Source organism: Capricornis sumatraensis, chromosome 15 (assembly GCF_032405125.1).
Source record: "Capricornis sumatraensis isolate serow.1 chromosome 15, serow.2, whole genome shotgun sequence".
NCBI lineage: Eukaryota > Metazoa > Chordata > Mammalia > Artiodactyla > Bovidae > Capricornis > Capricornis sumatraensis.
The window spans coordinates 67,153,665-67,181,278 of NC_091083.1; the positions used below are offsets into that span (position 1 = coordinate 67,153,665).

The 27,614-nt window shown below is 46.8% G+C and overlaps 1 protein-coding gene across 1 annotated transcript; it reads left to right on the plus strand.

The window, feature by feature from the left end:
• Nucleotides 1–3,680: 3,680 nt before the first annotated feature.
• Nucleotides 3,681–21,245, plus strand: DYNLRB1 (dynein light chain roadblock-type 1). Its single transcript, XM_068987577.1, has 4 exons — nt 3,681–3,726; nt 12,285–12,360; nt 17,288–17,455; nt 20,919–21,245. Exons 1-4 carry the CDS (start codon nt 3,724–3,726, stop codon nt 20,960–20,962), a joined length of 291 nt encoding a protein of 96 aa, XP_068843678.1. The 5' UTR covers nt 3,681–3,723; the 3' UTR covers nt 20,963–21,245.
• Nucleotides 21,246–27,614: the final 6,369 nt, after the last annotated feature.

Consider the following 27,614-nt stretch of genomic DNA (forward strand, 5'->3'; position numbering starts at 1 on the left):
TTTTATTTACCTGGTTAATAACTTGAAATGTTACTAGGGATGACTTGTGGAATTAGACTTCTGTTTTTTATATCCCTCCTTGTTTTGGATGTAACTCCATCCTTTTAAATTCCTTTAGGTTAACTACTTGTGTTTAATATTGTTGGCATCTCCAGCACCCCCCCCCCCTTTTTTTTAGTTGCTTTCAGAATTATTTGTATATATGCTATGCTTTTGTTAACCAAAAATGGAATAGCAGCACTGGATTGTATATTATTGTATTGGAGTTCCTTTGTTTTCTTAAATTGTCATTTCAAATACTCAGGTAACTCTACAAATACCATAGGGAGTCAAGTGCTGTTATAAAGGTCCTGCAGTGGGCTCCTTCACTTGCGTTTCCTAAAAGATGTAAGAGTGTTTACAATTAAACTTTTTGGTCCTTCCTTTGCACACTTTGCTATTAGTCTTGAATAAGGTTTTCCCCACCTGCAGGGAAGTCTTTTATGTGATCAGGATGTATAGATTTCTCCCCCTCTGCTTTTGTACGTGGGCAAGTTACTGCCTGTCTGTGCTTGGAGGAGATGGGAGAAAAACTAGAAAGACTCGGGTGAGACTGGATTTGGTGCCTGTGTTGAAGAGAACCAAGATGAAGATGTCTCCTTTTCTGGCACAACTAAGGGTGCCCTAAGACACAATCTCAGCCATGGGTGCTCAACAGAGAATCACCAGCTAGTTAACAAGATTTTTTCTTATTAGGAAACCAAGTGGTCATGCTGTTATTTAAAACTGACCCAGTGAAAAGACGCTAAGGGAAGTGGTTTTTTTTTTTTTTTTTTAATTTATTTTAATATGGTGATCTAACAGTGACTGGAAGACAGGTTCCTTGGAGATCCTTCAAAGTAGACCTTATCGTCTTTAATCTGTCTTATGTAAGCAGCTAGGAAGCTCTAGTTTCACCGTTGCTAAGGAAAAGAGGGAAGAAGACGTGTTTCCCCCAGCATGAGGAAATCCTCCCTGGGAAAATAAGTAATTTTTACTGAACATTTGGCTTTCCAGCCCCAGACTCTTCAAAGCATCAAACTGGGACTCAGCTGTGGCTGACTGGTTGCTAGTCTCTGGACTTATAGGAAGAAAGAGGATCTCATGTTGTAGAACTCCGGAACAGAAACTGCTGTCACTCCCAGCTCATTTCATTGGTCAGTTTCCATGTGTCTGTAAAGCTTCTTTGTGGTCAGGACATTTAAGGGGAGGATCCATGGGAATCTTTCAGGTCTTAAGTGGAGACCTAGGAAGGACAGTATTGGTCCCCCATGAACAAGTTCCCATTGCGCAAAGATGCTGTGAGCATCAGGGTTTCCTCAAAGCAACTCACAAGGGAGGGACCGTGAAAATTTTTAGTCACTCCTGCAGATAAGTGAAAACAGCCACGCTGTTACTTTCCTCATTTCTAATTCAGACCTCTTCTGTTTGTCTTGTCTACCCTAGCAACCAATATCACACCTCTATTCACTTACTCTGGGACAACTCTCAGCATTTATTACTATATCCCAAACACTCAGATATGTAACATGCACTGTCATTTAGTGTTCCTGGTCACTTTCACAGATGAATGATCATCTCTGTTTTACAGAAAATAGGTTCAAGATGATTGAGAAACTACAAGGGTCCTTAGCTGTTATGGCAAGAGTACAAATTGGAATCCAGGACTGTCTGACTCCAAAGACTGTGTGCTTAAACATTTTGCTGTACTTCTACTTAACAGCAACTCTGGGAGTCTTCTGTAACTAGTTCTATCTAATTGGCCTTCAAATCCTGTTAAGTCCATCTCCAAAACTTGAGAATCATTTCTTTCAGAGCTGCCCCCATTGCCACAGCCCACATCTTCATCCCTACCCTCATTGACTGTAGCAACTTGTCATTACTTTCATTCTCTCCGGTCCATTCCGGTACGTTTGTGCTGCCTCAGAATGATCTGTGGAAGACTTTAGTCTCAAATAGTTCTCCCTAGTGGTTCCTCCATTCCAGAGAATATTAATTCCAAAACTCAAAGCCTATCACTCAAAGCCTTAACTACTTCCAACTCCTTCCAGTGCCTCCTTAATTCTTGCTCTGGCTCCAGCCAGTCACATAAACTATAAGCCATACTCTTTTGTTCTTCTTTTTTTTTTTTTTGCTTTTATGATTATGATCTTGTTCAATTCATTCACCCCTCTCAGTCTGGTTCACCATATGTAAGATGGTGATGATACTCCTGTGCTTATCTTGGGGTCCAGTCACTGTATCCTTCTTCCCTTGCTAAACACTTTTCTAATGTTTCCTGCATTCAATAATCATTTCTTTGTGTCCAATCCTTTTTTAAAAAACTTTACTTTGAAATGATTTTAGATTTACAGAACTGTTGCAAAAACAGTACAGAGAATTCCTGCACAACCCTTCACCCAGGCTTTCCCCAATGTTAACATCCCATATAACTTGGTACAATTATAAAAACTTGACCATCAATAAAGTAACACTCAACTTTTATACTAAACTTTTTAAACCTTTATACAGCTGTCACCAGTTTTTCCACCAGTACTTTTCTCAGTCTCGTCCAACCTGTGACAGTCCCTCATTCGTTCCTAGTCTTTCATGACCTTGATTTTTTTTTTTTTTTTTTGAAGAGTATTTCCCCGGGCACATTGTAGAATGCCCCTCAAGTTTAATGTTTTCTCAGTTAAGGCCATGGATTTTTGTGGAAAAAAACAAAACCGGAGGTGGTGTACTCTTGGTGCATGGTATCAAAGGGCACGTATGAATATGTGCCGTTTGCAGCTATGTTAACCTGAACCCTCCGGTTAACACGGTGTCTGCCAGGTTTACTCATTGTAAAGTCACTATTCAGTCCTGTTAATGTGCGGACGCCCATGGAAAGAGAACCAAGTCCTCCCCAACTGAGGCTACGGTGGAAAGAAATTTGGGAGCTAGATCATCTGTTGAAATCCAGCAAACTCCAGTGACTAGAAGAAACTAAACTGAGCCTACTGGAGTTAGGGAGGGTGTCAGCCCAGTAACGCGGAGGTTCACTAATTAGTAAATCATTCCCTGCTATAGACCACAGGAAGTTCTGTGAAAGACGGAACACACACAGGGCTCTGGGACGGTGAGGGAGCACAGACTGTGAAGGGGCTCCTCCAAGGGAACACAGGGATTCAGAGTATGCAGACTGCCAGGCTAGCCCTGACCACTTCTCAGAGCCTGCATGGAATATTCCCAAGTGAGTCGCTCTGGAGACCCCCAAGGACGCTTGACTCCAGCCCGAACTCCAGGTTTTCTAGCGTTTTTACAGCATTTGGGCTTCGCGCCTTGTTTTTGCCTCAACCTGAGAGCAAAGGCCTCAGCACCCCCAGCCCCCGCCTTCAGAATCGCTAATCACCCTCCACCCAGAGCCAACTCAAGACGAGGGTTGAAAGCCTCTTCCAACAACGCGAACCAGCATCTTTTCGGCACAGTGGGAGTGAGGTATTTTCCATAGCTGAAGTGCTCCTTTGCTCTCTTGCCGCTCACTTTCTCACTGCACAAGGCAAATTCCCCTCGAACCCTGAGGGAGCTGACTAAGATCCGCCTACCCGCCCGCCCCGCCGTCCTACGCTGGTTTCTGATAGGCTATCGAGGCTGTCCGCCTTGACAGGGAGTTGTGCGCAGGCGCAGAGAGGCTGCGGGACTGGGCTGAGGGCCGGCGACGCAGAGCTACCGGAACGGTCCGAGATGGTGAGTGTCCGCCGGGAGCTTGTGGCAGGCGGCCGGGAGGTGGCCGAGCACGACTTTCCACCACCATAAGCCTGGCCTTCCATCCTCCGGGGACGGCTCTGAGCGCCTGGCTGGGCATCCGCGGGGCTGGGCGGGGCCGGGCCCGAGCTGTCTGGAAGGCGGAACTGGGGCGGCGCGGGTCTCCAGACTCAGAAGGGACTGAGGCGGGGCCACCGGATTCGGCAGTCCCTTGACCGGAAGCAGTTGTTTAGGCCTCAGCTAGGGGTGGACGGAGGTGGGGAGGCCTGCCCACAAACCCCTGCATCCTAGCATCCTGGACCTTGTTGCACGACTGTAACTGTAATGATTACATTTACTGGAAGCTTAATTCGTGTCTGGCTCTGCTAAACGCCTCCCCGTACCTACATAACTACATGTAGGTACACCCCATAACTATGTAGGTGTACCTACATAGATAAGTAGGTACACCCATTATCCCCGTTTTACATACTTGGAATCTAAATCCCAGTGAAGCTAAGTGTCTTGCCCCAGGAAATGGCGGAGGTGGATTTAAACCCTAGAAGCTTGATTGCTGCCTTTGTGTCCCCGTAATTCTTTTGAGCCGCTGGGACATGATGCATGAGTCAGAAACGAGTGGGATCCACCCTTGGGGTTCTTGCCCTGCTGGCTGGAACTGTGGGCTCATTACAGGTTTGTTTTCTTGTGTTTTTAATCCTCCCAACTTTAAAATAACTTGCGAAGACCTTTTAAAGGTTAAATCAGGTTTAAAACCGTTCCCACGTTTAAAACCTGTGAATGGTTTTTTAAAATCTTATATAAGTATTTAAAGACCATAAGAAAAATGGAAAAGGAATAAGAAACAATACCATGATCTGGAGTTAAGTAACGACTTATGATTGGGTATATTACAATTAGTCTTTTTCTCTTCAGTTTTTCCTCTATATAGTTTAGCAACGTACTTTGCTTTATATAGTTAGCTAGGTTATAATATAGAGAAGTAACTTCATCTTTCACATCACTTTTTAAACTGTAAAGAAAAAAATTAACTTTTAACAGATAAATCTTACACACAGTTAAAAAGAAAATCTGAAAAGATATAAATGGAAAATAGATCTCCCACCTAACTGGGACCCCCAACCTCGGTCTCCCAACCTTGGTCTTCTTCAGAAACAAACACTGTTAGTTTCTTTTATTATATCTGTATGTATATATCAGTTCAGTTGCTCAGTCATGTCAGACTCTTTGTGACTCCATGGACTGTAGCACACCAGGCTTCTCTGTCCATCACCAACTCCTGGAGCTTGCTCAAACTCATGTCCATTGAGTCGGTGATGCCATCCCATCTCATCCTCTGTCGTCCCCTTCTCCTCCTGCCTTCACTCTTTCCCAGCATCAGGGTCTTTTCCAAAGAGTCAGTTCTTCGAATCAGGTGGCCAAAGTATTGGAGTTTCAGCTTCAGCATCAGTCCTCCCAATGAATATTCAGGACTGATTTTCTTCAGGATTGACTGGTTAGATCTCCTTGCAGTCTGAGGGATTCTCAGGAATCTTCTCCAGGACTCTCAGGAGTCTTGTCCAGCACCACAGTTCGAAAGCATTGATTCTTCGGTGCTCAGCTTGCTTTATAGTCCAATGCTCACATCCATACATGACTACTGGAAAAACCATAGCTTTGAGTACATGGACCTTTGTTGGCAAAGTGATGTCTCTGCTTTTAATATGCTGTATAGATTTGTCAGCTTTTCTAGCAACGTCTAGGTTTTCTAGCTATGTCATAGCTTTGTCTAGGTTTGTCATAGCTTTTCATATATATATATATATGTATATATATATATATATATATATATATATATGAGACGCCTTTTTCTTACACGAATCAGAGCTTCCTGCAACCTGTACCATGCTATTGTGTATTCATAAAAGCAAAACATACTTTAGATGCATGTTTTAACAAATTCAACCATTACGGAAATATGTAACTTAGAAAAGTGTATGTAGTCCCCATCTCACTCCCCTCTGCTGATCAGTGTTGACAGTTGGATATGTCTTCTTCCAGATTTGTTTAGTGCGTAAGCACATTTGTATATAACATGTTTATTACATGAAATTGGAATGTTTGTATTTATACGTATCAAGGTGACACAGTGGTAAAGAATCCACCTGCCAGTGTAAGAGACAAGGATTCGATTCCTGGGTTGGGAGGATCCCTCGGAGTACCAAATGGCAATTCCATGTATAGAGGAGCCTGGCGGGCTACAGTCCGTGGGGTCAGAAAGAGTAAGACATGACTAAGAAAGCACACACACAAGCTTATTTTAGGTTATACGTATAATCTCATTCTTTAACTTTGTTCATTTAAAAAAAACATATTTTTCATGTTGATACATACAAATCTATTTTATTCTTTTATAGGACTGTTTTCCTATTCCATTGCATTATATCCATTTAGATGTTTTACAGTTTTTCACTCCAGACAGTGCTGCAGTACTGTTGTTTTTTTTTTTTTTTCCACTCATGCTCATGTTGATGTAGCATTATGTAGTAGTGATACTTATGGCGTGCACATTTTAACATTTTGGGGGGTGTGTGTGTGTGTTAGTCGCTCAGTCGTGTCCGACTCTTTGCGACCCCATGAACATTTTGGTAGAAAATGACAAATTGCCCTTTACTCTGGTGATATAAAAATCGGCTATAATTAGCATCCAGTTTTACTCCACCACACAAGTATTTTCATCTTTGTACATTCTCCTTCCTCTTTGTTCATGTATTCACATTCAAGATACATCTGCTAGTTTTTTGTTTGTTTGTTTTAATACCCAAAGACATATAACTTTGTTGCTATCTCTCTTTGTAATGAATCATTTTTAGTGACTGAATAATAATCAATGAAATATTTTTATCATAATTTGCTAAACATTCCCCCCGGTATACATTTGGGTTGCGTCTAGTTCTTCAGTAGTAGAAATAACGCTGTGATGAATGTCTCTGAATGTGTAGTTTGTTTTTCTTTCTTTTTTTCCCCCACATTTATTAGATTATTTCCTTAGGAGAAATTCTCAAAGAATTTGAAGCAAGGGGATCAGCACATACGGTTCTCATAATAGTGTTGTCCTATAGCTTTCCCAAAAGGTCTCATTGCCTTTGTACCAGTTTTACCGTAATAACTGCCAGTGTTCAAAAACATAACCTCGGCATTGCTGTAATTTTCATGTCTTTATTTACAGGGAACATTGAACATTTTTCTTGTGTTTGTGGTTTCTCTGAGGTGTATTTTCTCCTCTTATCCTTTTTGCCCACTTAATTTTTAGAGACTTGCTGTTTTTCTTAATCATTCTGTGTGATGTTTTGAAATTACTCTCTTGTCTGTTGTATTTGATGCAGATGTTGTCCCCTCCTTGTAATTTCTTTTTGTTTAACAGAAATTAAAACTTTTTTATGCTTGGTCGTCACATTGGTCACAGTTTCTTTGTGAATCATTTGCTTCAATGGTTACCCCTCCTGTGCCAAACCAGCAAATAATCCTGGAGTTTTACTGCTACTTTTTTATTTGTTTGGAGTGTTTTTTTGTCTGTTAGCAGCATGCACCTAGAAATTAGAGAACCCAGGAGCCTGGCCCCTTCTCTGGTGCAGACTCCTATGTTAATAGAAATAAAGACTCGGGGTGCTGAGGATCCCAGCCGGGCTCTTTCTAGGAACAGGGCAGGAATTTGGAGATGTAAGCTGACCCCGAGGGGCTGCATATCCACTTAGATACATCTGGTACCAGTCGGCCAGCACTGCAAGGATAACAGACTTTAGAGACAAAGGTGGCATGACTTGAATGCCTGGCTGGGACTCTTGCATCTGCTAATGTTGCTGTGGCTGCTCTTGTCCCTTTGGCAGCGTTTGTTTTCTTTCTTGGCTCCTTCAGGGATGAACCTGACATTTGTTTTAAGCAGTTGCTCCTGAAGGCAGGTGCCTACTGCCTCCTGTAGACCTCATGACCCCCACCCCCCAGGCCTAACCCCACCCTACTAGCTGTGATCAGGCTGGAGAAGCTATTGTCTAGTCTTCCAGGAAAAGGTTTTTATTAAGTTTGATTACATAAAAATTCAGAACCTCTGATTATTGAAAAACACTGTTAACTTAAATTAGAAAAGTGGGAGAAGTGTAATTTATATGATGGGCAGAAATCTAAAATTTCTAACTTAAGAGTTTTTGAAAATCAATAAAATTAGTAGAAAAAGCAAAAGACTTGGAAAAGGAGAGATGCAAACAGTCAAATTCCAGCTTAACTTCACTGATAAGTTTTGGTTTTGTTTTTTTCTGACTAGCCTCATTGATAGTTCTTTTTTTTTATTTGGCTGTGTTGGGTCTTAGTTGTGGCATGTGGGAGCTTCATTGCAGGGCACAGACTCTCCAGGCCAGGGGGCGTAATAGTCATGGTTCCATGGCATGTGGGATCTTAGTTCCCTGTCTGAGGATCGAACCCACATCCCCTGCATTGCAAGGCAGATTCTTAACCACCAGACCATCAGGGAAGTCCCCTCACTGATAATTCTTAAAAATTAAAGAAAGGTTGACTTTTTGTTATTTGGGTTTTGCTTGTCAGATTAGCAGAGAATCAAAAACCTTCCAATACCGATTCTCTCTATTCCTGGAACATGCCAAACTGCTTCCCATTTCACTATGTTAGTTTTCATGCTGCTTTCTGGAGTACTTTTCTTTCTCATCATTTAGTTCTTGGCTTAAGGATTACATCCTTGGGTGTTCTGACCACACTCATCCAAGAAGCATCCCCCTGCCCACCCCGGCCCCCCGGCCCCCATCCCTGTACGCTGCAAGAGTATTGCCACTTGTTTTTGAAAGTCTCTTGTACCAAAATCGGAACTCGTGAGGATGGGGACATCTTCATTTGTGGTCGGTGGTGTATTCAATGCTTCTCTTGACCTTCTGTGTGTCCTTGGGCAAAATGCTTCTTTCTGAACCTTGGTTTCCTCCTTGTAAAATGGATCTCATACTAACCATGGAAGGTTCAGATGAGATGTGTCTGAAGACATTCATCCTAATATCTGACCTGTAGCAGATACTGAGTAGGTCAGGTATACTTGTGTGTCCTCCCTTTTTTGGTAAGCATGTTTACGTTTTAAGCAGCTAGATCTCAGTGGTTGGGTCTCATTAAATTCAGGATCATATAGACCCTCGCTCATCACGCTGGGTACTGTAAGCCCAGGGTACTATACTTAAAAAGGTTGATTTTTGTAAAACACAGTTGAGGAAATGGTTTTTATTTGTTCCTCAAGTATCTATTAAGCTGTACCAGGTACTGGGATTACAAAATATCTGGGTTCCTGCTCCCAGGTTTCCTTGGGTCTGGAGGAAGAGATCAGAGAAGGCAATGCCACCCCACTCCAGTACTCTTGCCTGGAAAAATCCCATGGATGGAGGAGCCTGGTCGGCTGCAGTCCATGAGGTCGATAGGAGTCAGACACGACTGAGAGACTTCACTTTCACTTTTCACTTTCATGCATTGGAGAAGGAAATGGCAACCCACTCCAGTGTTCTTGCCTGGAGAATCCCAGGGATGGAGGAGCCTGGTGGGCTGCCGTCTCTGGGGTCGCACAGAGTTGGACACGACTGAAGCGACTTAGCAGCAGCAGCAGGAGATAAGCAGAACAGATAGTTACACTCATTGCTGATAAGTGCCATGGAGTCAGGGTGCCTTGGGTACCTAGAAGAGGGGCAGGTGTCCAGAGCAGGCCTCGCACAGGAGGCTCATGAGCGGAGCCCAGAGACTTGGGAGTTAGTTACATCTAGTGGTGAGTGAGGGAGAGGAGGTTGCCCGCTTTCGGAAAGAGCAGTACTCACCAGGCCAGGCCGGGTTCCGGCGGGCTGTGCTTGCCCCCTGCAGTCCATTGTCCACACAGCAGCCAGGGCATCCTTATGAAACAGAGCTTGTCATTGCTCACCCGAAACCTGCTAGTGGCTCCTCATACCCCCTGCCTTTAAAAACCAAAGTCATCACTCTGGTCTACGACACCGCTGAAATCTAGTCTGATCCTGCCTCCCTCTCCTCTGGCTGCCTGCCCACCCACTGCCCTCAGCCACACTGACCCCTTTACATTTTTTCTGGAACACTCTCCCTGGAAATCCACCTGGTTAGCTCCTTTGTTTCTTTTCAGATCTCTACTCAACTATCACCTTAGCGAGGCCTTCTGTGACCACCTTGTTTAAAATTGCCATCAGCCCCTTGCTTTCCAGATCCCCCATCCCTACTGAATCTGACATTTGTATTTTATTTATGCTTTTGCTTAATGTCTGATTCCCTCGCCCCACTCCACCCCCAAAATCAGCTTCATGAGGACAGGGTTTTTGTTGTACTGTGTCCAGCACAGCACCCCTAGGCCTAAACAACATCTGACACATAGAAGATTCCCATACAGTTATCGAATGATTGTCTTACAGAATTTCATCTTTTTCATTTCAGCCTCTCTTTCCAACCTCCAGGGGTATTTTGGACTTCGATTCTGCCATATTTAGCTTTCCCCATCCCTAGTTTGATTGCACGTTGATTGAAATGTCCTAAACTGCCATCCTGCTTATTCTTAGGTATTTTTATTCTTGCAATGTTGAGAATGTCAGAGCTCCGTAGTCCCATGTCAGAGATCTGTGATCTCTTGGATAGACAGAGAGATGGGTTAAAAAATGTTTTTAAATAAAAATAATATAATAGAATAAAAGAGGCTGTTAAAAAAAAAGAAAACCTTATCTATAATTCCCTACTCTTGGTGTGGCTTTTTATTTCATTCGTGATCCTTCTAGCCCTCTTCTTGTTTTCACGCGGATGCCATTTCCCAAGCACTTTCTTTTTAAGGTGTTATAAATATTCTGATTACCATCGTTAATGTGTTATATTCCTGTGAATGGACATTCGTAATCCCCTTGACATTTTCCCTAAATGTTGGGCAGTTTTGGCTCTTTCTGCTTTTTGTTACTAAAGATGTCACTGCAGCAAACATCTTGCCCTTAGTTCTCTCGGATCGTTTCCTTAGGATGAATTCCAGGAGGGCTACCAGGTCAGGTTGGGTACTGTGTAGTATTGACCACTATCCTATAATACTCTATCACTCCTCTCCAGAATGGTGTGTGCTCGGAGCTCAGTGAAAGTCCAATGAATGAATTAAGATCTCATCCACGCATAACCCACTGCGTTGTACTTTCAGTCCACATAGCTAGCCATGTCCTTTTACCAAGGCTCCACATTACAGAGGCGTCAGGCTCTTTGCCATTTTGTAGGAGGAACTTGTTTGCCCTTCCCTCCAGCATTTGAGAGTATTCACACGTCAGTGGAAAGTAGGTGGCAGTGACTGGATTGTGAGGCTTGGGCCTACTAGAAAAACAATCTTTCTTTGTGCTGTCTCCATCCTCTGCCGAGAAGCTCCTCCTCTGGGCCAGCTCATCAGCCTGTGAGGGCGGGGTACCACTCTCTTTTGGTGAACAGAGCCTCTGTGTCCAAGAGTCTGACCCTCAGCCTGTGAGGAGCATCTCACTAGATTCTAGATGGGTCTAGAAGGGACCTCCTGAGATCAAACACACTTGAAGACCAATTTCCATCCACAGGGGGAGTTAGGCCTAGTTCAGTTTAACAGCTGTTCATTGAGCCCCTGCTCTGCAGACCATTAGAGAGACTTTTAAGTCAAACAGCACTTACTGATTCCCAGAGAGAGAGACAGTCAAGAGTTCAGGGAGTCCGTCGGAAATGGCCAAAGGCCACTGAATTGGAATCAGTAAAGGCTTCGTGGAGGATGTGATATCTAAGATGATCCTGAAGAATTTGTTGGGATTTCAGCAAAGAAGAGGCCTTGTTTGGTAAAAGCTGTGGGGGCAGGGAGACACGGACATACAGGTGGAGAGTGGAGGGAAGGGTAGAAGAGATGGGAGTAATAACAGAAGGTCTTGCCTGGCGAGGTGAGGACTCACAGTCTGATTGTCCACTCGGTTTACAAATCGCATGTGCCAGAGTCGCCCACCCACACCAGCTCCTGACGATGCAGGATTCACGAGCCCCTCCCCTGCCTTTCCTCTGGCTGTGTGCTGGGTCACACTGTCTCAGGTGCCCGCTTACCAGTCACCGAGTCCATCCTCATGGGATCATTTTGCTTCCTTTGGGATGTGCTCTTCAGGCCACAGATGACTGTGTATCTCCTTCCTGTTAGACACCTCCATTTGGAATTTTTCAAATCATTAGTTTCCTCTGGTTTGTCCCCCAGCTGTACCAAGTAGCTGAGTCATGGATGTGCCTATACTCCTGGGAATAGTATTTTGAGTTCTGCTCCCTACTAAGTGAGGGGCAGAGAGCCCCTGGTGAGCAGAGGGAGCAGCCCCACCCCACACTGTTGGTTTCGATGCTGGTGGTGGCCTCAGGACTGTTCTAGGTAGTCCCAGGGAGCTTGCAGGAGGTGCGACGTGCCCGGGTATTAGCTGTTTGTTGTTGGGAGGTGTGATTCATCTGCCTCGGGTACGAGGGAGTTGATCCAGGCTTCCTGACTGCTCTAACCTTGGTCTTATTCTCTCTGGCAGGCAGAGGTGGAGGAGACCCTGAAACGACTCCAGAGCCAGAAGGGTGTGCAGGGAATCATCGTGGTAAACACAGAAGGTACACCCTCCTTCCAGCCATGAGCTGAGTGCAGGCCGGCCCCCAGAAAAGAGCCCAACACGGCATAACAGTTGCTTTTTACTAAACCTCTCATGTACCTGATCTAGTTCTCATCCTTTTTTTTTTTAAGTCACCTCCAGTTTCATAGTACCATTACTAGAATTCTAAATTTAAAAAAAGGAAAAATCCTCCCTACCCCACTGCCCTGACACGTCATACTTCTCAGTGTGCCATACTTCTTCAGTCAGCCCTTGTCCAGTGCCTTTTCTCTTGGTCATAATTATAGTTGTTACTCTCTTGCATCTGTTTACTCACGAGTTCCTGTTTGGGGTTTTGATTTTGCTCCGTGGTTCACATACGCAAAATTTTTAGCTCCAGCCCAGTGTCCATTCTGCATTCCCCCTTAATGTTGTCTCTGCTTCTCTTCTGCTGTCTCACACTGCTGTCAGCTGCTTTGGGCCTATAGTTTTCCTTCCTCTTCTGGGACATTATTTCAACAACTGTAAAACAGTACAGATGCTAATTTTTCTCAAACCACAGTAGACGTGATGAAGAAGGAGACTGATACTATTACACACCTGTTCTCTGCCAGGCCGCGGGCTGGTGCTCCACAGACAGGTCCTTTCTGTCATTTCTTGAAGCGGCTCTGTTGTCTCCATCTTGCAGTGGAGAAGAGTTAGTCTAGAAATTCGATTTTCCCACCATTATAGAGCCAAGATTTCACCCCAAGTCTGTCCGAGCGCACTTGGGCTCTTTCTCCCACAGGGTTCCCTGAAAGACCAGAGAGTGGCTGCTGGGCTCAGTCCCCAGCCGTGTCCAGGGTCCCCCAGCTGGGCCCCCCGCCCCATTCTCCAGCCCAGTGCATTCAGTCCGCTTGGCTTTGTTTGACGCTCCTGGAGAGCCTCTGTGTGTATGCATTGTCATTCTGGGCCTTATTTTGGAATGGCAGAATTCTCAACAGTGCCTGCTTAAATAGAGCAGAATGAAAGTCACCAAGGGTAACAAATTGAAGGTGGCATGTCCTCAGTTAGAATGTTGTTTTCCAAGTCGTCAGACCCCGGCCAGCCCATAGCTAGGTAAAATGTGTGCCCCAGCTTTGTCAGGCTCTGATTAAACCGTGTGGTCACTGCATTCAGAGGCAGCGGAGTGGGGAGCCTGAGGACACTATGGGAGGCATCTCAGGTCCACCACTCATCAGCTGGGTGGCCAGGGCTTTCCCTTCCCCTCTTCAGAACTTAGCCGCCTCAAGCTGCTTCCTTGGTCCTTGCTCCAAGGAGCTTCTTGCTCTAAGACCCAGAAGACTTGGTATGAGACTCTTCTGTAAATAGACATTTTAGAAACAGCCCCAGGGGCTGACTCCCCAGCTGGGACCCCCTAGACTGCCACCAGTATTCCAGACCACAAGCCTTCATTCTTGTGCAAAACTGCCCTCAAAGTTGAGCTTTTTCATTAGGAAAATAGAGCCCCAACTTCTTACCTTTTTGATACTGATGAGCACTTACTTTTTGTGTACTAATGTGGCAGTATGGCACAGTAGCTAATGTGGAATGTGCAATCAGACTGCCTGGGCGTGAATCCTGACTCTACTCTCTTACCAACTATGTGATCTTAAACAAGTCACTTAACCTCTCAGCTTGTTTTCTCATCTGTAAAATGTGGACAGTCACACTATCTTTCTGAGGGAAGCTTTTAGAACAGTGCCTGATGTATAGTAAATGCCACACGAATGTCAAAAATTCTTGTGTGTTTCTTTCTTTATCCGTCTGTTTATTTGCTTGTTTATTTGATGGCAGAGCCACACAGCATGCAGGATCTTAGTTCCCTGACCAGGGATCGAACCTGTGCTCTCTGCAGTGGAAGTATAGCGTGCTAACCACTGAACCACCAGGAAATTCCCTGTGTGTTTTTTAATTTGTGGTTCATTCATAGATCTCCCTCTTCAGATTCTCATTTACATTTCACACATTTCTGCAAAGTAGGGACATTTGCCCATTTTTCAGATGACAAACCAGAAGCTGAGAGCAGTCAGGTTGACCTGCCCTGGATCACCCAGCCACAGATGGAGGTGGTCAGAACTCACTGCTCTGGGGGACGCTTAGCCCCTCTGAAGGCTTGCATTAGAGGTGCTCAGTCAGGGTGATTGTATTAGGGATCTCTGATACACCTCTGGGGCTTTCCACCTCCGTGATTCAGTTCAGCTGCCTCTTCCAGCAGGATGTCCTCCCTGACCAGCTCAACCCGGAGGGATTGCTCCCCTCCTCTGAAATCAGGACATGCTCTTGTCCCAGTCGCTTACCAACCACCTGCCACTGCCTGGTGATGTCTCACCCTTGGCCAGATTTAAATGATGTTTCAAAATAAAAATGTACCTTTAAGCAGACTTAACCAAGAATGGAATGTAAGGAACATCCTATTTGTACCCTCCAGACCCCCTGCCATCTGCTGCTACTCACACAGGGCAAAATAAAAGTCTCAAATGTGTAAATCCCTGAGGGCAGAGCTTTATCTCTTGTGATCATTTCTGTATCCCCAGCACCCAGAGTAATGCTGACACAAAGTTGGTTCTCAATAAATACCTGTTGTGTTTTAATTGTTGATTGATGAGGGGGGGCAGACCTGGCTATACAACCTGACAGATCTGAGCCCCAGATTCGAAATCATGGCTTTGAGGTGACCAGCCACCACTGCAGGTGCTTAGCCCCCGTTTGTGGAGGCCACGGCCTGCAGTAGGCCACCTACTCACTCGGCTGTCTTTGAGGTGTTCCCCAGCTCTGGCATCCTGTGAATCTGGAATTCTCTCTTGTGCTTGTTTGAAATTATCCCCAGTGTTGGTCCCTGCCCTCCGTCCCCACCCTGCCAGCTCCATGTTTTCTTTCGTTTTTACAGTGAGCCAACAAGAGGTTAGTTTCTTTTCTCCCTTACACACCCTCTCACTTGGTAGACATGTGATCACACTCATGACAGTATATTTGAATTACTAAAAGCACACCTGTGTCTACTCATTTTTTAACAACAGCCATAAATATTTGATGCAGTCTCCCTAAAGACACTGGTGAGCACATCAGGTCTGCCTCTGGCCCTTCGGGAGCGTCCAGTCTGCTGGGGACAGGTGTCAGGGGCGCCTGACCACGTCCGGGGGTGGAGGGAGACATGAGGGACAGCGGGAGTCAGGAGAGAGCAGGGAAGGGAAAGACAGCTCCAGGCAGAGGGACCTGAGAGAAGGTGGCCTGACGGAATACAAAAAGAAAGCCAAGGGGCTTGACCCCCACCCACCCCCAGACTTTGCCAGGCCTCAAGACTGGCCCCTCAGGTTACCTGGGGATGGGGTTTATAGCATGGGTAATGTCAATAATAAATCAACACTTACTCTGTGCATGCTTTTGCTCAATATTTTCAGATGAATTAAGACACATTTAGGCCTCCCAGCAGCACGATGAAGCACAGGCATGATTTTACAGATAAGGAAATGGAGGCTTAGGTTAGATCACTTGTGTAAGGCCACGTAGCCAGGAAGGGGCAGAGCCAGGGGAGAATCCCAGGTCCTCGATTTCAGAGTTCCTACTGGTCATCTCCCCAGCTGCTTATACTGCTGTCCCAAGGAAGGTTCCACCACTGAATGAGGCCTCGTGGGGCCCTGGTGGGTACCTAGTTGCCACCCAGGACACAACATCTGCCCCCGTGACCTGGTCATCTTCTCCTTTAGAGGCAAGTGATCACTGCAACCTGTCCTCATAACTCCACTTGGCTCAGAGCAGCCTCTGACTCACTGCTGCTTCTCCTGCTCCCATGCCCTCTTCTGCCTATACTCACTGTGCCATAATAAGACAAGGTTTGGTCAGTTTCTTGCCACCCATGGGTAGGTCTGCGGGTGACTGTCTTTGGCTGAGCCTTTGGCTGGTCAGTTCTAGGCCAGATGGCAGGGTCCTAGAGCCGAAATCCAGCCACTGATGTGTGCGGAGCGACTTGGGGCACACTTGTCACAAGAGCCTGTGCACTGTGAGCACTTGGGGCCCCATCGCTGGAGCCTCTAGCTGACATGTTACAGTGATTCATTGGCTCCTGATGACCTAGTCGTGGCCTGAGGTGTCTCAAGCCAAGCCCCATCCCTCACCTCCATGACAACAGGCACCGTCCAGTGAGGGCGGGCCATTTAATAGTTCATTGCAAGGACGCAGTCCTCAAAACAGGAAAGGCTTGGTGCAGGATGTTGTTCAGTACGAGGTGATTAAGTAAAAAATGCAGCCTGAGTCCCCGGCAATAGGGGAATGATTAACCCTGTGGAATGGCCACTTGTGGGCTCATTGAAAGCAGTAGCAACGCTGTTTACAAGGGTGTGTGCAGACAGAGAAACAGGCTTTAACTTGGGGGCACCATCATGTGTGTAGACAGTGTGTTTATGCCTGAGCCCTAAGCCATCCTTGTTAGGAACTGGAGCTTTAAAACACTAGTGATGGTTCTGTCTTGGCACGGGCTGACCTTCTGGTACTTTTCAGTATTTACAGATTTGTAGGAACTGTTCTTTGTTCATATTCTCAGTGTTATGAGTGATAGTCTATCCTTCTGCTTCTGGAAACCAGTCAGTATGTGGCCCTGTGAAGGGAGCCCAGCAGTGAAGCCGGCAGGACTTCATTGGAATCCTGGCCCCACTGCTTCTGTTTATCTGCTGTGAGACCTCAGCAGGCCACCTCATTGCTCAGAGCTTCTGTTGCCTGGTTGACAAGTAAAGATGGTGACGCCATCCTTAGAGCAGTTCTGGGGACTGGAGCTAACATCCTTCAAGTGCTCAGCACTTGCCTGTCAAGTCCTCAGTGAACACTGGGCGATGAGTGTTAACTGCCAGTCTAGGCTCTGGACTTCTGGGTGTGGGGCTGGGAGCAGGGCAGAAAGGCACTCTCAGGGTTCTGCTCAGTCTCTGCTCTCCCCGCAGGCATTCCCATCAAGAGCACCATGGACAACCCCACCACCACACAGTACGCCAACCTCATGCACAACTTCATCTTGAAGGCCCGGAGCACCGTGCGCGAAATTGACCCCCAGAATGACCTCACCTTCCTTCGAATTCGCTCCAAGAAAAATGAAATTATGGTTGCACCAGGTAAGGGGTCTTCCCCATCCCCACTTGAGAGCAGACCCTCACTGTGCAGGCTCTGTAGCTATCGGGAAGGCTTCGGGTGTGGGTGTGTCCGTGGGTTCCACAGAAAGGCCTGAAGAGCAGAAGGTACAGATTGGAGGGTCCCATCACCTGGCCTAGCCCGGCTGGCATCCCCAGCAAGTCCTCATTCACAGTGACTCTAGGCAGACCCTGTCCCGGGTTCTGGGCCCTAGTAGGGAATTATAGTGTCATGGGGGAGATAGACGTGTGTGTGTGTGTGTGTGTGTGTGTGTGCGTGTGCGTGTGCGTGCGCGTGTGTGTGTGTGTGCGCGCGCGCGTATGTTGGTCAGTCATGATTTGGGGGAACTCAAGGAGCACTTGGGCACATGGAGGAGGGCATGATTAGGCTTGCTTGTGGCAGTCAGCAAAGGCTTCCCAGAGGAGGGCACAGGTGAAGAGGAAGCGAGTGGGGGGGCGGGGGGTGGTGGTGGTGGAGTTGGAGCTGTGCCCGAAGGAAAAAGAATGCAGTGATTCTAAACCAAAGCGTGAGGCAAAACCACCATGCACTCATTCATTCTAAAAAAAAACACAAAAAAACATCAGTTTGCCCAGTTCTTAAATACAGTCCTGTTTCTCTGGTCCCCATGCAGACAGTCTTTCCTCCAGCACAGGAAGGGACTGCTCTGTTTTCACATGGAGTACTAGGGGACTGTGTGGTGCAAACAGTACCGGTCTTAGCATCTATTCTCAGGGTGATGAGATGCTCACCCTGGGAGGTGCCCCTAAGCACCTGACCACAGGAGGGGTCAGCAGGGCCACCTGCCCTGCCCCACTTCACTCACATGCACGGCCTGCTGTGGTAGACAGATCCTCCAGCACTGTCTGCAGTTACTCCTCTCTCACCGTCCGCTTTGTGGCTGAGCCCTGAGGTGAATGAGCGTGAGGTGTTGGAGGCGGCTGCAGTGCAGCCTGTCTAGAGCAGCAGGATGTGTGTAGGAAGGAGGGGAGGTGATGTGTGTGGTCCAATTTAGAAGGCCTCAGGCGCCAAACTCAGCTGTTTGACTTGACTTAGTGAGCGGAGGTTTTTTCAAGGCAGTCAGTAATAGGATTGATTGGGGGCCTGGACAAAGGAGGGCAGGGGGAAGGCTGGCACAGTGACTGGCCCTGGGCTTGCCACACAGGCGGCGAGGAGGCTGGCTGCAGAATTCTGAGGTAATTTGAGAGGGGCCAGCCCCTCCTTGAAGCAGAGCATCACTGCTCCTGTCCCCAGGCCTGTCCCGGCCCAGTGGTGCTGTTTGGAAGGCTGTGAAGGAGAGCCCCATAGAGCCAGTCACAGGGGCCCCCGGTCTCCTGGGGACACTCCCTAGAGGGCTGGGGACAGAGCAGGTCAGTTCCAAGTGAAAACATAGAATAACTTCAGAGTCATTTATTCCAAAGACATACATACATTGTTTATCATCATCATCGTCTAATGGGTCTCAGGCCAACCAATGATGAGGTCTCTGATACTGTCAGAAAATAGACTGCAGCGGGCACGCCAGCTGTTTTTCCAGCTTCACCTCTTATGAGTCTGACCTTAAGCAAATCACAGAGCACCAGCAAACCTGTTTCCATCTCTGAAAAATGTCTGGCAGGGGATGGTCCTGCTCTGGTATTCGGGATGCCTCATCTGGTTGAATATGTTGGCACGAGGTCAGCAGAAAAGCTTAAGATCAGATTTAAATTCAAATCCCTCTCAAGATTTCATGCTCTGTGGTTACAGACAAACCTCCACTCCCCTAAAAGTTAGGCGGCCAACCCTCCAAATCGGAGCAGACCTCGTGCCCCCACATGGGAGCTCACAGTGTGAAGCAAGGACAAATGATGTCTCCAAATCGCCAGACTCTCCATAGACAGCATTTCTTGGCTTAAAGCTTCTAAGAATGTCTGCTTGGAACACCTGAGTTAACACAGGGCAATCAAGCCTTAACACACTACTTCCCACAAAGCACTGGAGTGCTGTTATTGAATGTGGAGCCTGGTTATTTGGAAGAAAAGATAGGGGAATTGCTAATAGTATCTATTCATTAGCTGTGTTGGTAGCTTGTTATTTCTATTTTTGTTAGTGATTTTTCACTTACACAGATTGCTTAGCCATGAGACTTGTTAGATAATAGCTGGTCCTTCCGAGATGTCCATCGTCAAGGGAAGAAGCAAGGTTTAGGCTTGACTCTGAACAGACACAAAGCAGATATGGCCAAGGTTTTCAGGTGTTCAGCAACAGGCAGACCAGAGGCGCCCAGCACCTGAGTCAAACTCAGCTCTCCCACCTGGCGTATTAGCCTTGGCTTGGCCAAGTCATTTAATTCTCTGAGCCTTAGTGTTCTCATTAGTAAAAATAAGAAAACACTGGTCCCTGCCTCATAAAGTGATTTGAGGATTCACTGATATGCTGTTTGAGAAGGGATCAACCCAGAGCCAGCACGGGGAAGCCTTGGTAAATGTTTGAGTGTGATTATTAAGTGGGCAAAGTTTAAACACCCTGCTTCTCCCGTTTCCTCTTCTGTAAAATGAGAGGCAGTCAGGCTCACCCCAGAGGACTTGGACTTGCTGTGATTTCATAACGGACATTCCTTCTGACTGGCTCGATCCCCAGAGCTGGAACTCAGGTGCTTTGGCCCCCTTTGACCTGGTGCCTTTGAAATTTTCTAGTTCAGGAGGTTCTGGAAGGCCAGCAACTGAACTTGTGACAGAACTGACATTAACCCAAGACCAGCAGGGTTGAAACGGCAACCCACTCCAGTATTCTTGCCTGGAGAATCCCAGGGACTGGGGAGCCTGGTGGGCTGCTGTCTAAGGGGTCGCACAGAGTCGGACATGACTGAAGCGACTTCGCAGCAGCAGCAGCAGCAGTGTTGAGGTTAGAATTCCATCTTGGATACTAACTATCCTGGTAACCTTAAACAAGTGGTTCTCTCAGAATCTGCAGCATCAGCATCACCTGGAGCTTGTTAAAATGCAAATTTTTAGGCTCCACCCCAGGCCCAGGGAGTCCAAGCCCTTGGAGTGGGGCCATCTGTGTTGTTTTAAACAGCCCTCCCGGTTATTCCAGCACTCTAGTTGGAGAACCAGTACTGTAGGCAGTTCATTTAAACTCTGAACCTGAGTTTCCCAACCCCAAAACTTGATAACCCTACCTCTCTGTTGGTACTGGGAAGATTAGAAATGAGGGTGCTCTGCCAGGCGCCACTGCTGGGCAGGGTTAGGAGCCTGCTTGCTTATGGCCTGTGCAGAAGCCCGCACAGCAAACATGCGGGTTCATCTTGTTTCCCAGCCACAGGAAGCAGCCTGAGCATCCATGCTTTTTATCCCTCTCCACCGCACCAGCATTTTACAGTTGGTGATTGAATGATTTATTGGCTTTGTGGTGTGTTTTTCTCCCATTTTACAGTTGGTGATTCTTTTTTTCATGTTTCCTCTCTTGCAGATAAAGACTATTTCCTGATTGTGATTCAGAATCCAACTGAATAAGCTGTTTTCTTGGCTCCCTGCGTCATTCCTTAATTTAATGCCCCTCAAGAGTAATAGCGTTAGTCATGTCCACTGACGGGCACGTGGAAGGCACGCTGGCGCCCTCCCAGGCCAGTCCGTGGCCCGGTGGGCCGCACCCCTCCCCCGCGCCCCTCCTGGCCGGCTGCCCGATTTCCGGGAGGAAGCCACGCCCAGGTTTCGCAGCAAGAGCTCGTGGGAAGCCCACGCCCCATTTCCTTCTGACTTTGTCGCCCTTGGAAGAGGCTGCTTTTCTTTAACTAAAAATAACCAGAATGCTCACCCGGCTGGCTGTGTGTCTTTAAACACGGGGTTGAAAGGGTCTCGCTTCCTGTGTGGTCACGTGGTCCGGAGGCTGCGCCCGCACCGCCCGCCGCCGGGGGGTGCTCTGTGCTCCTTCAGCACCTGTGGCCGCACTTGCTGAGCCGGACACGGCTTATAACTGCTGTCCCGGTTTCTGGGCCTCTTGGCCCTCGCCATCCCTTTTATCGTTTCTCATCCCCATCAGTGGTTTGAAAGAATTTTTTCCGACTGCACTTCACTAGGGAAAGAAGAGTGAAATTTGTTGAGTGCCAGGTGTGGCTCATATCACCCTTGCAGTTCGCTGCGGACGGGGTGGTTCAGCGTCTTTAACGGTCAGGAAGTTGGGTTCTCCGGAATGGCTTGCCTGAGACCTCATGGACGGAGCACAGGGCTCCGACTCCAGGAGCTCTGCTGTTTCCATACTGCCTTCCCCAGAAATCCTAAGTGGTCTGGTTCACCCATCTGCTTACCCTGAGTAAGCATCCGCCTTCCCTTAAGGCGCGGAATGGGGTGCAGTGGGGCGGGCGGGGTCAGGGGGTGCGTTCACCACTCAGTGAAGCCAAGCCGTAGGCCATTGGTCGCTCAACAGCACTCTGGGGGTTTTCCCTCCCGAAACTATGTGTATTTACTTTTTGTTAGGGGTTGTTTTTGTCTTTTGTTTCTTGTGACAGAGGAAAAGGGCTTCCCTGGTGGCTCAGATGATCAAAAATCCCCCTGCAATGCAGGAGACTTGGGTTGGATCCCTAGGTGGAGAAGATCCCCTGAGAGAAGGGAATGGCAACCAACTCCAGTATTCTTGCCTGGAGAATTCCGTCTACAAAGGATGGTGGGCTACAGCCCATGGGGTCACAAAGAGTCGAACACGACTAAGATGACTAACACTGACTGACAGAAGTAAAAGATTTCAACTATAAAGCAGACCTCAGCTTTCCCCCTCGTCCTGCTCCCTTCCCCAGCAGTAACCTCCATCCCCAGTGTGAGTGTGTCCATCCAACAAAAATGCTTTTCTAAATTTTCCAGTGAAGTTTCCTTCACAGTGCATTCCGAAGGGAGTGTACCCTTGGGAGCCTGGAGGTGTAGTTTATAAGGGCTCAGCAAAATTTCTTCAAAATCTGTTTTAGTGGAAGATCATAGGAACTTTTCACTTCATAATCTGTTTGTCTTAGTATAGAAATAATCCTTTTAAATACTTACCCCCAAATCTTCAAGCACACCTGATCCTATGGGAAGTCACTTCGTGCTCTTCCTGTCGCTGTGGGCCGGGAAGCAATGATCACAGATGACACTGATAAGTAATTCTCTCAGATTCAGGGCTTGAGAGGAAGTGCGATGTGACCACCATTGTCTTTGTTCTCAGAGGCTATTGAGTCTTGGATTCAAATCTAAAATTCTCCTGTCCTATCTTGAGTTTCTTCAAAAAGAGTAGCAGGGGAAGATGGTCTGGTTGACAAATTACCCCAGAGGAGAGGTCAGGTTTCTATTACAGGACTATAGGAAGTCTGGCTCCAGGGCAAGAGTTTGGAAATGGTTTAGGGACCTGGCCCTCCTCCCTGCATTTAGTTCCCCGACCACTCCCTCTTGTTTGCCTTAAAATTCTCCATCATAAAACTTCCCTCCAGGCCCCGAGGAAAGTTTGGGCTCCCTCTGGCTTTGTGGAAAACCAGATGGTCTATGAACAGAAAGATGCTCCACCTCCTAATCCCCTGGGCAGTGGAACCTCACACCCGGAAAGCTTGCCTTGGATTCATTCCACTAAATAATGCTATAACACATGCGAATACCCTAGTGTTTTCTGTACTTAAAAGTAGTAAGTGTACAGGAATAAAATAACTGCTAAGGTTAGAAACTGACAGTGGAGGAAGGGCGTGGCTTCTGGGTTTCAGAAGTATATTTGCCCAAATAACAGGGTGTTTCTATTCCCAGCATTATGGGGGGAAAAAAAATTGGGTTTTGACTGCATGAAGTGGCATGCAGGATCTTAGTTCCCCAACTAGGGATCGAACCCACACCTCCTGCATGGGAGCACAGACTTTTTACCACTGGACCATGAAGGAAGTCCTGAATATTCTTAGAGAAGTTGAAATAATTTTATATCCTCCATTTAATTCTATAATTGCTACAAGTAACATTTTGCTGTGTTTATCACATAACCAGCCATTGCTCCCTCCATCCATCCATCTGTTGAGTTTTTGGATGCATTTCAAAGTACCGCTGCTGTTGCTAAGTCGCTTCGGTTGTGTCCAACTCTGTGCAACCCCATAGACGGCAGCCCACCAGGCTCCCCCATCTTTGGGACTCTCCAGGCAAGAACACTGGAGTGGGTTGCCATTTCCTTCTCCAATGCATGAAAGTGAAGTCGCTCAGTTGTGTCCGACTCTTTGGGACCCCATGGACTGCAGCCTGCCAGGCTCCTCTGTCTGTGGGATTTTCCAGGCAAGAGTGTTAGAGTGGGGTGCCACTGCCTTCTCCAGATTTCGAAGTACAGTTGCAGGCAGTACATACTACTAAACACACGTGCGTATCATTAACTAGTGTGTTTGCCCTTTTTGGAGAGTCGGTAAGATTTGCATACAGTGAAATGCAGAGACCTCAAGTTTACCATTGATGTAACAAATGCTTACACCTGTCAATCCAGCCCCTGCCCCCCCGCCCCCCTGCCCCCCCGCCCCCTCCCCCCAGCCCTTTGAGATCACTTCCCCCCAAAAAGCTCTCTCCTGCTGCTGTCCAGGCTGTCTCCACCTCTACTCACCAGAGGCAGCACCTGTCTGGTTGCCTTCAGGTGTGATCTTCACCCTCCATGCTGTCGCTGGGCTCCCCACACGGGGCCTGAGTTCAGGTAAGTGGTTGCCTCCCTTCACCAATTATCTTTCCTTAGCCCCTGCTGCTGTTCTGGAATTTGGATGTTCCTCTGTGAGCTGGTATTGCCTTTTCTTCTGAAATGAGTCCTAAAAACACTCCAGGAATTACAGGTTTTCTCCCTTTTCATATATTGGACTCAAACCCAACTGTTCTTTTTGTGCATTTTTTCACTGAGAATCCTAAATCATCTTTCTGCACCAAATCCAAGTTCTCATGAATTACCCAAAAAAGAACAAAGAAATGGAGACCTCATGAATTGGATCATTGCAGCAAAGATCAAATCATTAAATTTGAAGATTTGATAGAAGTCATTTGATAGGTAGAAATCATTAAATTGGCAGGCACATCAAACTGGTAGACAAAATCCAGGGTCAGTGAGCTTAAACTGATGCTGCTGCGGCTGCTAAGTCACTTCAGTCGTGTCCGACTCTGTGTGACCCCATAGACAGCAACCCACCAGGCTCCCCGTCCCTGGGATTCTCCAGGCAAGAACACTGGAGTGGGTTGCCATTTCCTTCTCCAATGCATGAAAGTGAAAAGTAAAAGTGAAGTTGCTCAGTCGTGTCCGACCCTCAGCGACCCCATGGACTGCAGCCTTCCAGGCTCCTCCATCCATGGGATTTTCCAGGCAAGAGTACTGGAGTGGGGTACCATTACCTTCATATTCAATTGAGAAAGAAAATAACACATTCAAAGTACTGGTCCTACCATTTTGTTAAACAAGCTCGGCTGGATCAAAGGGCACTTTTTTGGGGTCTCCCAGGTCTTTAACTTTATTCCCTGGGGCTTGCTCTTCCCCTGCCCGTGGATGGAAAGTAGGGCAAGTCCCGGGCTTCCCCCATCAGCAGATGACGTGTCCAGTCCAGTGTAGCAAAATGACTAAAAGGTATTTGAGATAGAAGCGGCCCCTTCCTCAGGCTGGGTGCGCTGCCAGCCTTATACCTGGCAGTGGAGGGAACAGCAAGTGCTTGACTGTGGCCTATTTCCCCACCTTGTACTGTCTTATTTGCAAAGAGGGGAGTGAGATGAGGAAAGTTCATGCTTTATCAGTATTGTGAACTGGCTTCTTCCTCTCGGAGCCTGGTGTGTTCAAAGCTGATGCTTGTGCTTCTGGTGCATTCTACTTGGTTTTCAAAACTCTGGCTCTTGTCCCCCTAGCCCCGTTACCTTCCACCGTGCAGGCCTAACCTTCCATTCCCTTACTTGATAATGCATTCTCTCTGGCTGGGCCTCTGTAACTTTCCTTTAGACTCCTGGTTCTCAGGGTCCTCTCTGCATGGTCCCCCTCTGTTGATTCAAGGTTAAGCAGAATCACCCTCCCACTTCCCTCCATCTGTGGTGAGACTCCAGCAAATTCCACAGTTTCTAAAAATTGTCCTCAGATTTCTAGCTCTTTTGTGGGATAAGATCAGGCGGAAGTGTGAATTCACTTTGGGCTGCTTTGTCTTGCAGTCCTGCATTTGTCCTGTTACCCCTCCTGGCATATGGCAAGTATTGGGGGTCTCAGCAGAAACTGAGATGAAAATAATCACACTTTAACATCCTCGTTCACAAGATATATGTTGTTGAAGACTTGCCTAAAGGTGAGATGGAATAGGGAATTTCATCATTTTTAATTCTCTGGGCTTAAGCACTGTTTTGACATGCAAGATTGTGTTTTGGCTTTCAGGTAATAGGTTTTTGTATATATTTAGGAAAAATATCATGAGCAAAAACAGCAGACTACCTAAAACTTGTTTTTATTTTGCAAACTGCTGCAAAAGAGTGCTTTGTTCATTCAGTTACTAGTGAATGACTGCTATGCACTAGGTCCCAGTCTAGACATAAAGGAGACAGTGGCAAGAGCTTATTTCTAGTGAAGATGAGACAGCCAATTGAAAAACAAAAACCAAGCTATGCTTGGGCCCCACCCTAGGCCAATTTAATCATAATCCCTGAGAGTAAGCTCAGTTTATAAAAGCTCCTTGGGTTTTTGTGACATACAGCTAGGGTTGAGAACCTCTGGCATAGTCCTTCATGCCCTGGTTAAGAGTATAGGAGGCTAAAACAAAAACATCATACAGAGATAAGAACTTTTGAAAGATAAAAAAATATGAAGGGAATAAATGCAAGAGAAGAGTTGCAAGATTAAGTTGTTAAGATCTCCCAGAAGAGGGAAAAAAGAAACAAAGATTTTGTTGCAAGTTATGCTATAAGTAATGAAACTGCTTTAGACTCAGATCTGTCTCTGTTGAGTAAAAGAGCAAACAGAGGCTCAGAGAAGGAACCTGCTGGGTCACAAGGTAATTGGTGGCCCAGACCAGGGGTGGTTCCACCCTCACCTGACAGCCAAGGCCAGCTCTGCCCTTCCTCAGGCCCATGAGTTGCAGGCAGAAACCACACAACAGCACAGAAGAGGCGCTGCCCAGAGCTGATACTGTTTTCTCACCAGTCTTCTCTGAGCCCTGAGCGCCCAGCATCAGTGCTCAACCCAGACTCAGGCTCTGCTCATGGTGTGGGTGGGAGACCGCCCCTCAGATAGGCAGCGTCTCAGAGAGATGACACAGTGGGTGCTCAGGATGAGAGGTCCTCACCCAACAGGTATTTACTAAGCATGTGCCATGCACTATATTCTGTCTAGGGGCCAGGAGAGAGCAGGGGCCAAATATGTAGGAAATGCTGCCCTTAAGGGGCTTACATATTAGTGGGAAAGAGAAATAAAATACATTTGTAAAATTATATAGCATATTAAATTTAAGCCCGCAGTGAGGTATCACTACGTGACCATCATAACGGCAAAATTTTAAAAACTGGCAACACCGGATATCAACAGGGAAGCAGAGCAGTTGGAACTCTCACGTATCATTGACAGGAATCTAAAGTGGGACACTGTGTTAGTTCCAGGTGTGCAGCATGTTCAATGTCTGTACACTGGGAACGATCAGCACAGTCTAGTTAACATCTATCACCATACGTAGTTACAGAATTGTTTTTCTTGTCATGGGAACCTTAAGGTCTCCTCTTTTAGGAAATTTCAAGTATAAGTGTTGTTAACCATAGTTACCATCGTTGTTCAGTCGGTCAGTCGTGTCTGACTCTGCTGGGCTGTAGCATGCCAGGCTCCCCTGTCCTTCACTATCTTCAGGAGTCTGCTTGAGTCAGTGCTTGATGTCCATCTAGTCAGTGAAGCCATCCAACCGTCTCATCCTCTTCTGCCCCCTTCTCCTGCCTTCAGTAGCCACCACGCTGTACCTTATATCCCCATGACTTATATGTTTATTTTAACCATCCCCAACCTCTGGCTACCACCTGTCTGCTCTGTTCTCAGTATCTGTGAATCTGTTTTTTTATTTACTTGGTGTTTTTTTTCCTCCATACTTCATGGCTTGCAGGATTTTAGTTTCCCGACCAGGGATCAAAGCTAGGCCCTTAGCAGTGAGAGTGCAGAGTCCTTGCCACTGGACTGCCAGGGAATTCCCTTTATTTCCTTGCT

Bases quoted from the DNA above. Each gene is read 5' to 3' on its own strand.
- DYNLRB1 (XM_068987577.1), top strand. The intron at 12,361-17,287 runs GTACACCCTCCT...CTCTCCCCGCAG, and splicing joins CATCGTGGTAAACACAGAAG to GCATTCCCATCAAGAGCACC. The intron at 17,456-20,918 runs GTAAGGGGTCTT...CCTCTCTTGCAG, and splicing joins TGAAATTATGGTTGCACCAG to ATAAAGACTATTTCCTGATT.